The 11,295-nt window shown below is 46.9% G+C and overlaps 1 protein-coding gene across 1 annotated transcript in view; it reads left to right on the top strand.

Annotated features, from left to right (window-relative positions):
• Positions 1–2,529: 2,529 nt before the first annotated feature.
• LOC146652782 (collagen alpha-1(XII) chain-like) overlaps positions 2,530–11,295 on the top strand; it is a 29,284-nt gene continuing 20,518 nt past the window's right edge. The window contains exons 1-3 of the mRNA XM_085382265.1: positions 2,530–2,629; positions 3,551–3,700; positions 11,049–11,168. Coding sequence (XP_085238391.1) covers positions 2,551–2,629; positions 3,551–3,700; positions 11,049–11,168 — 349 coding nt within the window. The 5' untranslated portion in view covers positions 2,530–2,550. The remainder of the gene's footprint in view (positions 2,630–3,550; positions 3,701–11,048; positions 11,169–11,295) is intronic.

The raw sequence follows: 11,295 nt of genomic DNA, 5'->3' as shown, positions 1-11,295 counted from the left end.
AGGTCAAACGTTTACTATAGGTCTTTACCAGGTTTGCACACACAGTAGCTGGTATTTTGGCCCATTCCTCCATGCAGATCTTCTCGAGAGCAGTGATGTTTTGGGGCTGTCGCCGAGCAACACGGACTTTCAACTCCCGCCACAGATTTTCTATGGGGTTGAGGTCTGGAGACTGGCTAGGCCACTCCAGGACTTTCAAATGCTTCTTACGGAGCCACTCCTTTGTTGCCCGGGCGGTGTGTTTTGGATCATTGTCATGTTGGAAGACCCAGCCTCGTTTCATCTTCAAAGTTCTCACTGATGGAAGGAGGTTTTGGCTCAAAATCTCACGATACATGGCCCCATTCATTCTGTCCTTAACACGGATCAGTCGTCCTGTCCCCTTGGCAGAAAAACAGCCCCATAGCATGATGTTTCCACCCCCATGCTTCACAGTAGGTATGGTGTTCTTGGGATGCAACTCAGTATTCTTCTTCCTCCAAACACGACGAGTTGAGTTTATACCAAAAAGTTCTACTTTGGTTTCATCTGACCACATGACATTCTCCCAATCCTCTGCTGTATCATCCATGTGCTCTCTGGCAAACTTCAGACGGGCCTGGACATGCACTGGCTTCAGCAGCGGAACACGTCTGGCACTGCGGGATTTGAGTCCCTGCCGTTGTAGTGTGTTACTGATGGCGACCTTTGTTACTTTAGTCCCAGCTCTCTGCAGGTCATTCACCAGGTCCCCCCGTGTGGTTCTGGGATCTTTGCTCACCGTTCTCATGATCATTTTGACCCCACGGGATGAGATCTTGCGTGGAGCCCCAGATCGAGGGAGATTATCAGTGGTCTTGTATGTCTTCCATTTTCTGATGATTGCTCCCACAGTTTATTTTTTTCACACCAAGGTGCTTGCCTATTGTAGATTCACTCTTCCCAGTCTGGTGCAGGTCTACAATACTTTTCCTGGTGTCCTTCGAAAGCTCTTTGGTCTTGGCCCTTTGGTCCAGTTTGGAGTCTGACTGTTTGAGGCTGTGGACAGGTGTCTTTTATACAGATGATGAGTTCAAACAGGTGCCATTCATACAGGTAACGAGTGGGGGACAGAAAAGCTTCTTACAGAAGATGTTACAGGTCTGTGAGAGCCAGAGATTTTCCTTGTTTGAGGTGACCAAATACTTATTTTCCACCCTGATTTACGAATAAATTCTTTACAAATCCTACCATGTGGATTCATGGATTTTTTTTTCACATCCTGTCTCTCACAGTTGAAGTGTACCTCTGGTGCAAATTACTGACCTCTGTCATCATTTTAGGTGGGGGAACTTGCACAATCGGTGGCTGACTAAATACTTTTTTGCCCCACTGTAAGAGCAGTGAAATTTAACACCTAATCACAAACTAAGACATGAGTTTTGGGTAATTTACTAACAGGACAGGCGCAGCTTGCTAATTGCAGGTGGAAAAATATATAAATATAGGTCAAGCGTGTGTACGTTAAATATGATATCTGGGATATCTCATTGTATTGTTATTTTTTTTGGACAAATTTTCCTCCACCATCAGTCCTTTCTCTGTTCCTGCCCACTTGTCAACCAATCAGCATTTGGCCGTGCTATCCATGTCCAAAAAGCTGCGGTTAGAACTCTGGAGACTGCACGGAAACAGGTTGGCACTGGCTTAAAGCTAATTTCTGTGGACAAACAGATACACAAACAGACACAATAGCGGTGCCATAAATGAAGCATCATGGCTGGATGTCGTAAGAGCTCACTGTGGCGGGGCCGGCAGAGCTGGGAGCAGCCCACCCCCTGTTAAGTAGCAGATTGTGTGGAGACTCTTCACACTTGGAAGAAGACTGCAGTCTACAGCGAAGACTTTTTGTTTAAGCAAACGACATTTGTGTCCGTCTCCTCTGAAGGTCAGCGCCTGAAGGTTTCTGTTTGGGTGCAATTTAAGGGGGATTGATTCACACGCCTTCATTTATCACCTGTTTAAAATCTGCGTGCTTTTTAAATTCTGAAATATTACTTTTTGTTGTTGTTGTCGTTTTTTTATATGGATTATATCTCACCGTTGCTGTGCGTAATTGCGTACAGTGCCACGGCTTGATCCTCCATTACGCAAGACAGTGGGATGACTTTGTCCTCATGAGTGAATATTTCTCATCATGCAGAAATATTAAATGCATGTCTTTACTCTGAGAGGAAATAATCTGAGCCACAGAAATGACAGAAAAAGAATATATTGTAGAGACAGAAAAAAAGATTTTCTTAAATATTTTGTAGAATTTGGTGAATTTTAGTCTTTCATACAGAAGGTTGTCATGTGATCTTATTGCTGCTCATGTAATATTCATGTGAGTTATTTTTCTCTTCAAAGCTGAGTTGTTTTGTTGTTTTAAGCATAATGTAGATTTAAATGAAAATAAAGGTGCAATAATGAGCTCTGAGGTTCACGTTCAGGGAGGATTAACAGTTTTGTGAAGCCCCGAGGAAGCCTTACCGCTTCCTTGGTTCCTCTTGCAGCTTCCTTCATGCGCTGCTGAGACCAGTAGAGCTGAAGATGAAGAGCAGGCTCTCTCTGGCAACAGTTGTGGCCCTCGTGGCACTGCTGCTGTCCTCCTCTCAGGCCCAGGAGCAAGGTAAAGTCGCTCCTCCTCCCCCTCCTCTTCCTCTTTGATCCAACACATCTGACTTCCTCCACCTCCTCTCACCTCTGTCTGTCCTCTTCCTGCTGTGTGTAACTGCACTTTTTGTCTACATTAAAATAATAACTGAAGCAAACTACGCCTGTGAAGTGTTTTGCTTTAACTCATAGGCAAGAGTTTTGATGATCAGATAATCCATCAGAACTTAAATCTAGTTTGAATTTCCTGGGAGGAGCTTTTTATTTTTTAAAGACGTTTAATCCACTAAATATAGCTTACCGAGAGCAGTAATGCAGCTTGAATGTGTAGTTAAATGTGGCTTCATGTTTATTAAGATTTACAATGCAAATTTTTCCTATGAAAAAGTCTCATGCAATGCTTCCCATCAGACTCAAAGGACATGCTGATCCTTAGCAGAAGTTCCTGTTGTAATTGGAAGCAGATACAGTGACTGATTTCCCAACTCCAAGATCTTGGATCCACAGCAGGATTTAATTTAGTGTTTTTTTACAGGTCCATGTGGTCAGGCAGAGATGCTGTAAGGCATATTTAACATGCTGCAGAACAATTACTCTGAAATGCTTCTCTATAAAGAAAGTTGAGGGGGTTTAGGACTGATCAACAGTCATTCAGAATGGATTTGGAATATTTGTCATTTGTTTTTACCACTGTGAGACATCAGGTTCGTTATTATGCATCACATCCTACTCTGAGACAAATTATTTGTGTTATGTAATGTAATCTGCTTTCTGATAGTGAGTTTTTGTGATGTACTCCTCTCTCCTCCTGATGTAGTTCCTGTCTGTCTTTCTCAATTTTCCCTCACACAATAAGACTTAACAGACATTTGTCGTGAGTATCTGTTGTGTACCAGATGTCACACACACACACACACACACCACTGTGCCTGTGCAGACACTCAGTGTAAGACCACAGCGAAGGCCGACATCGTGCTGCTGCTTGACGGCTCCTGGAGCATTGGGCGTATGAACTTCAAAACCATCCGCAGCTTCATCGCTCGCCTGGTCAGAGTGTTTGACATCGGCCCAGACAGTGTCCAGATCGGTAAAGCTTTCACTGCTGCTACTATTGTATACTGCATCATGTTATCATACAGTGGGGCAAAAAAGTATTTAGTCAGCCACCGATTGTGCAAGTTCCCCCACTTAAAATGATGACAGAGGTCAGTAATTTGCACCAGAGGTACACTTCAACTGTGAGAGACAGAATGTGAAAAAAAAATCCATGAATCCACATGGTAGGATTTGTAAAGAATTTATTCGTAAATCAGGGTGGAAAATAAGTATTTGGTCAATAACAAAAATACAACTCAATACTTTGTAACATAACCTTTGTTGGCAATAACAGAGGTCAAACGTTTACTATAGGTCTTTACCAGGTTTGCACACACAGTAGCTGGTATTTTGGCCCATTCCTCCATGCAGATCTTCTCGAGAGCAGTGATGTTTTGGGGCTGTCGCCGAGCAACACGGACTTTCAACTCCCGCCACAGATTTTCTATGAGGTTGAGGTCTGGAGACTGGCTAGGCCACTCCAGGACTTTCAAATGCTTCTTACGGAGCCACTCCTTTGTTGCCCGGGCGGTGTGTTTTGGATCATTGTCATGTTGGAAGACCCAGCCTCGTTTCATCTTCAAAGTTCTCACTGATGGAAGGAGGTTTTGGCTCAAAATCTCACGATACATGGCCCCATTCATTCTGTCCTTAACACGGATCAGTCGTCCTGTCCCCTTGGCAGAAAAACAGCCCCATAGCATGATGTTTCCACCCCCATGCTTCACAGTAGGTATGGTGTTCTTGGGATGCAACTCAGTATTCTTCGTCCTCCAAACACGACGAGTTGAGTTTATACCAAAAAGTTCTACTTTGGTTTCATCTGACCACATGACATTCTCCCAATCCTCTGCTGTATCATCCATGTGCTCTCTGGCAAACTTCAGACGGGCCTGGACATGCACTGGCTTCAGCAGCGGAACACGTCTGGCACTGCGGGATTTGATTCCCTGCCGTTGTAGTGTGTTACTGATGGTGACCTTTGTTACTTTGGTCCCAGCTCTCTGCAGGTCATTCACCAGGTCCCCCCGTGTGGTTCTGGGATCTTTGCTCACCGTTCTCATGATCATTTTGACCCCACGGGATGAGATCTTGCGTGGAGCCCCAGATCGAGGGAGATTATCAGTGGTCTTGTATGTCTTCCATTTTCTGATGATTGCTCCCACAGTTGATTTTTTCACACCAAGCTGCTTGCCTATTGTAGATTCACTCTTCCCAGTCTGGTGCAGGTCTACAATACTTTTCCTGGTGTCCTTCGAAAGCTCTTTGGTCTTGGCCCTTTGGTCCAGTTTGGAGTCTGACTGTTTGAGGCTGTGGACAGGTGTCTTTTATACAGATGATGAGTTCAAACAGGTGCCATTCATACAGGTAACGAGTGGGGGACAGAAAAGCTTCTTACAGAAGATGTTACAGGTCTGTGAGAGCCAGAGATTTTCCTTGTTTGAGGTGACCAAATACTTATTTTCCACCCTGATTTACGAATAAATTCTTTACAAATCCTACCATGTGAATTCATGGATTTTTTTTTTTCACATTCTGTCTCTCACAGTTGAAGTGTACCTCTGGTGCAAATTACTGACCTGTCACGGTCTGGCTAGGGCAGACCGTATGTTGCAGGGAAGGACTCAAGCGCAGACCGAAATGAGATATGAATAACAAAACAAGCAGTTTATTAAGGCAAGAAACGAGGGTACAAAATAATAGGGAATCGATGAAAACTAAACAATGACCTAAACTGGGTGAACTAAAACAAAACATAGAAAACTCTAAACATAACAAACTGACAGGGATACCTGGAGCGGAGACATAGGAAACAACGGACGAGTACAACGGGTGAATACAACGGACGACCTGACAAAGAATGGCTGAGAGCACACAGACTAAATGGACACAGGAGGATAATGAGGGAAGTGGCAGCACCTGGGGAACCCAGCTGACACATGAACATAATTACGTCACAGGGGAGAGTAACTGAACATGATGAACACAGACACACCAGACCTCTTCACAATAAAACAGGAAACACAGTGAGATATAGACATGACAACCTGAACTGACAACATAAGCCACAGACATGAAATACATGAAAAGCAGGGGAGACTTAACATAGTGGAAACACGAGGGGAAAATAACTAGAAACACCTAGGCATGATTATGATGAACTTAGGAAACCTGAAGGCTACATAAACTAAACACAAAACGCTGGGTCAGCAGACCCAGGATCATGACAGAGCCCCCCCTTCAAGGGCGGATTCCAGACGCCCAAAACCCCGAAAAGACAAAACCAAAAGACAACCCACCGAGGGCGGGCGGCGGGGGCCCAGGACGGAGGGCCAGAAACAAGGCCACAAAACCAAAATGTCCACCAAAAGCACAGGAGCGCAGGGAACAGTTCATGACTCCTCAGGGGGCTGACCCGGAGGGTGACGGTCCAGAAATTCATAGTTCAGTTGATCAGGGGGCCGACGGCACAGGAGTTCATGGTCAAACAGTTCAGGTGGCCTACCTGGACGACAGCAGCACAAGAGTTCACATGGTTCAGGCGGCCGACCAGGAGGCCAACGGTCCAGTAGCCCATAGTCCACGAGCTCAGGGGGCCGACCCGGAGGCCGACAGCATAGCAGGTCATAGTTCCAAGGTTCAGGGGGCCGACCCGGAGGTCGCGAGCACCACAGGTCACAGTTCAACAGCTCAGGCGGCCGACCCCGATGGCAACAATGTCCAGCTAATGGCCCGGAAAGCGGCCGGCGATCCCAAGGGGCAAAACGCGGCTTGGGCGGCGGCAACACAGCTGCAGGACCAGGCAAGGCCGACACAGAAGCAGAGGCTGAAGCTTGACCAGGCGACGGCGAAGCAGGAGCTGAGGCCAAGGCTGGACCAGACAAGGCAGAAGCAGAAGCCGGACCAGGCGAAGCAGAGGCCGAAGCCGGACCAGGCGAAGATGAAGGCTCTGAGGCTGGACCAGACGAGGCTGAAGACACGGAGGCTGGACCAGACGAGGCTGAAGACACGGAGGCTGGACCAGACGAGGCTGAAGACACGGAGGCTGGACCAGACGAGGCTGAAGACACGGAGGCTGCAGCAGGCGAAGCACAGGCTGGAGCTGCAGCAGACGAAGCACAGGCTGGAGCTGCAGCAGACGAAGCACAGGCTGGAGCTGCAGCAGATGTGGACGAGGCTGCCGGTGGAGCAGCTGGTGGCTGAACGGGCCCCTCGGACCCTCCAGCGGAGACGGGTGGCTGAACGGGCCCCTCGGACCCTCCAGCGGAGACAGGAGGCTGAACGGGCCCCTCGGACCCCCCAGCGGAGACAGGAGGCTGAACGGGCCCCTCGGACCCTCCAGCTGACGAGGCATGAGGCTGGGCGGGCCCCTCGGGCCCTCCAGCTGTCGAGGCATGACCAGCAGGTGTAGAGACCACCGGCTGGACAGAAGGCTGAGCAGGTGATGGAGCAAATGACTGAGCTGCACAGTGGGTTAAGGGCTGGGCTAACGGAAGCACAGGAATGTAAGCTGCGGACCGGGCTGCTGACAGAGCTAATGACTGAGCTAATGACTGAAAGGCATGCAGTAGCGATGGCGGCGTGGATTGCAGACCGAATTCTCCTGAGCCCTCAGTAGAGACAGGGACGGGTGCAGGAGCATGCCGGACACTAGCCACTCCCACCCGAGGAGTAGGTACGGGTGCGGAGACGGGCTGTATCCTGGCTGCCCTCACCCTGGGGACCGGAACAGGTCCCGGCAACGGCTGGGCAACTGCCCTTCCCACCCGAGGAGCAGGAACGGGAGCAGGCTCAGATAAAACAGTCGCAGAAACGGCAGGCTCAGGGTCAACATATACAGGGTCGACAAAAACGGATCTATCAAAAATGAGCCCGCCGTCCACTTCATGTTTAGCAGTCTTAGCAATAGCAGTCTTAGTTTTAACAGTTTTCAAAATCCTTGGGTTAACAGTTGCAGCGCGGGTTGACTCGGGGATGACTGAACCGGACCTGACAAAACCCGAACAGACGGAACCGGAACTGAAGGTGTTTGACCTGGTAGAGTGGTTCACAGTTTTCCCTTTAACCGCATGTGCAGACTTAGGCGAGCGGGTATTGTTTTTCATCTCTCCCTGTGTAGAGGGAGCAAAGCAAAACGATTCTTCCCAGTCCACGTCGTCATCCATAAGGGAAGTTCCCCACGGATCAGAAGTGAGCTGATTACTTTTAATGTCAGACGGGACGTGAGAATAAAAGTCAATGTCACTCACCACCGTGAGCTCGGCATTGTCCAGTTTATGGCGACGGGCACGCCGCTTCCTTCGAGCGGAGGAAGCCGGCGGAGCGAGCGACTGAGCCCCCGGTGCACAACACGGCGACAACGAGGCTGGAGCGTGAGCACCTGTAGCCACGTGAAAAACTCCCACTTGAAGCGGACGAGGCTTGGAAACAGGCGGGGACTTACGGCAGCTCTTGGGACCTCCGAGAGCTAGCCGAGTCCCGTGGAAAATCCGCTCATAGTCGGGGGCGCGCCACGGCTTCCAGCGGAGCTCCTCCTCCAGCTGGGCGAAGGCTGCCTCCCGACGCTCGTAAAGCTCGCGGTCTGCTGAGTCCATAGTGGTCAGGTCGTACTGTCACGGTCTGGCTAGGGCAGACCGTATGTTGCAGGGAAGGACTCAAGCGCAGACCGAAATGAGATATGAATAACAAAACAAGCCGTTTATTAAGGCAAGAAACGAGGGTACAAAATAATAGGGAATCGATGAAAACTAAACAATGACCTAAACTGGGTGAACTAAAACAAAACATAGAAAACTCTAAACATAACAAACTGACAGGGATACCTGGAGCGGAGACATAGGAAACAACGGACGAGTACAACGGGTGAATACAACGGACGACCTGACAAAGAATGGCTGAGAGCACACAGACTAAATGGACACAGGAGGATAATGAGGGAAGTGGCAGCACCTGGGGAACCCAGCTGACACATGAACATAATTACCTCACAGGGGGAGAGTAACTGAACATGATGAACACAGACACACCAGACCTCTTCACAATAAAACAGGAAACACAGTGAGATATAGACATGACAACCTGAACTGACAACATAAGCCACAGACATGAAATACATGAAAAGCAGGGGAGACTTAACATAGTGGAAACACGAGGGGAAAATAACTAGAAACACCTAGGCATGATTATGATGAACTTAGGAAACCTGAAGGCTACATAAACTAAACACAAAACGCTGGGTCAGCAGACCCAGGATCATGACATGACCTCTGTCATCATTTTAAGTGGGGGAACTTGCACAATTGGTGGCTGACTAAATACTTTTTTGCCCCACTGTATGCAGAGCCTTTGTTCTGCCCCCTCTTAAAAAAAAGCTGTTGTAGCTCCTCCTCCCTTAAAATTTCTTCTGATCATTTATTAAAGAATAAGCCATGTCAGTTTATTTATATGACTCATTTAAGAACAGAAGATCAAAGGGCACCGATGCAACTTTTCCAGTTCCGATTGATACAGATACTTTGGTACTTTGGGTACTCTGCTGATACTGAGTACAAATCTGATATCAGGACTTTTAATCTTCCACATCAATACTTGAGCTTAAAAGGTTGATTTGTAGGATATTATCCAGCAAATACATCCATCCAAGTATTTAAAATTACTGAGTTGTTTTTTATTAGTAAGATAATAAATGACAGCACAGCAATACAAAATTAAAAACAAATATTCACTATATCCAACTAATTTATTAGCACTGATCTAATTTCAGCTCCAAGATTTCCTTTACTTATCACATTTTTGATTATTTTAATTCTCATCACTTTGTATACAGGGAGTGCAGAATTATTAGGCAAGTTGTATTTTTGAGGAATAATTTTATTATTGAACAACCACCATGTTCTCAATGAACCCAAAAAACTCATTAATATCAAAGCTGAATGTTTTTGGAAGTAGTTTTTAGTTTGTTTTTAGTTTTAGCTATTTTAGGGGGATATCTGTGTGTGCAGGTGACTATTACTGTGCATAATTATTAGGCAACTTAACAAAAAACAAATATATACCCATTTCAATTATTTATTTTTACCAGTGACACCAATATAACATCTCCACATTCACAAATATACGTTTCTGACATTCAAAAACAAAACAAAAACAAATAAGCGACCAATATAGCCACCTTTCTTTGCAAGGACACTCAAAAGCCTGCCATCCATGGATTCTGTCAGTGTTTTGATCTGTTCACCATCAACATTGCGTGCAGCAGCAACCACAGCCTCCCAGACACTGTTCAGAGAGGTGTACTGTTTTCCCTCCTTGTAAATCTCACATTTGATGATGGACCACAGGTTCTCAATGGGGTTCAGATCAGATGAACAAGGAGGCCATGTCATTAGTTTTTCTTCTTTTATACCCTTTCTTGCCAGCCACGCTGTGGAGTACTTGGACGCGTGTGATGGAGCATTGTCCTGCATGAAAATCATGTTTTTCTTGAAGGATGCAGACTTCTTCCTGTACCACTGCTTGAAGAAGGTGTCTTCCAGAAACTGGCAGTAGGACTGGGAGTTGAGCTTGACTCCATCCTCAACCCGAAAAGGCCCCACAAGCTCATCTTTGATGATACCAGCCCAAACCAGTACTCCACCTCCACCTTGCTGGTGTCTGAGTCGGACTGGAGCTCTCTGCCCTTTACCAATCCAGCCACGGGCCCATCCATCTGGCCCATCAAGACTCACTCTCATTTCATCAGTCCATAAAACCTTAGAAAAACCAGTCTTGAGATATTTCTTGGCCCAGTCTTGACGTTTCAGCTTGTGTGTCTTGTTCAGTGGTGGTCGTCTTTCAGCCTTTCTTACCTTGGCCATGTCTCTGAGTATTGCACACCTTGTGCTTTTGGGCACTCCAGTGATGTTGCAGCTCTGAAATATGGCCAAACTGGTGGCAAGTGGCATCTTGGCAGCTGCACGCTTGACTTTTCTCAGTTCATGGCCAGTTATTTTGCGCCTTGGTTTTTCCACACGCTTCTTGCGACCCTGTTGACTATTTTGAATGAAACGCTTGATTGTTGGACGTTGCCTAATAATTATGCACACCTGATATAGGGTGTTGATGTCATTAGACCACACCCCTTCTCATTACAGAGATGCACATCACCTAATATGCTTAATTGGTAGTAGGCTTTCGAGCCTATACAGCTTGGAGTAAGACAACATGCATGAAGAGGATGCTGTGGACAAAATACTCATTTGCCTAATAATTCTGCACTCCCTGTATTTTGTGAAGAAGCTGAAAGTCAGAGATGGGGTATCCTTGGTGTTTTGCTACATTGTTGGATGTATTTTCTGTAGGTCTGGTTCAGTACAGCGATGACCCAAGGACCGAATGGCACCTGAATGCCCACCCATCCAAAGCATCCCTACTGGAGGCCATCGCCAACCTGCCTTATAAAGGAGGAAGCACCATGACAGGTATTTTTTTAAATAGCACAACAGACCTGTCCTTCCTGCATTTAAACTGACCCGAATGCCAATGCCAGACCATCCTGAGTGTTCCCTGGGGCCTCGTCCTAGTTAGACGTGTCCAGCTAGTTGATGT

This window comes from Rhamphochromis longiceps, linkage group LG15 (assembly GCF_057381845.1).
Source record: "Rhamphochromis longiceps isolate RC_006_pf linkage group LG15, R_longiceps_female_GT1.1, whole genome shotgun sequence".
NCBI classification, from domain to species: Eukaryota; Metazoa; Chordata; class Actinopteri; order Cichliformes; family Cichlidae; genus Rhamphochromis; species Rhamphochromis longiceps.
This window is presented reverse-complemented; position numbering and strand designations above follow the sequence as displayed.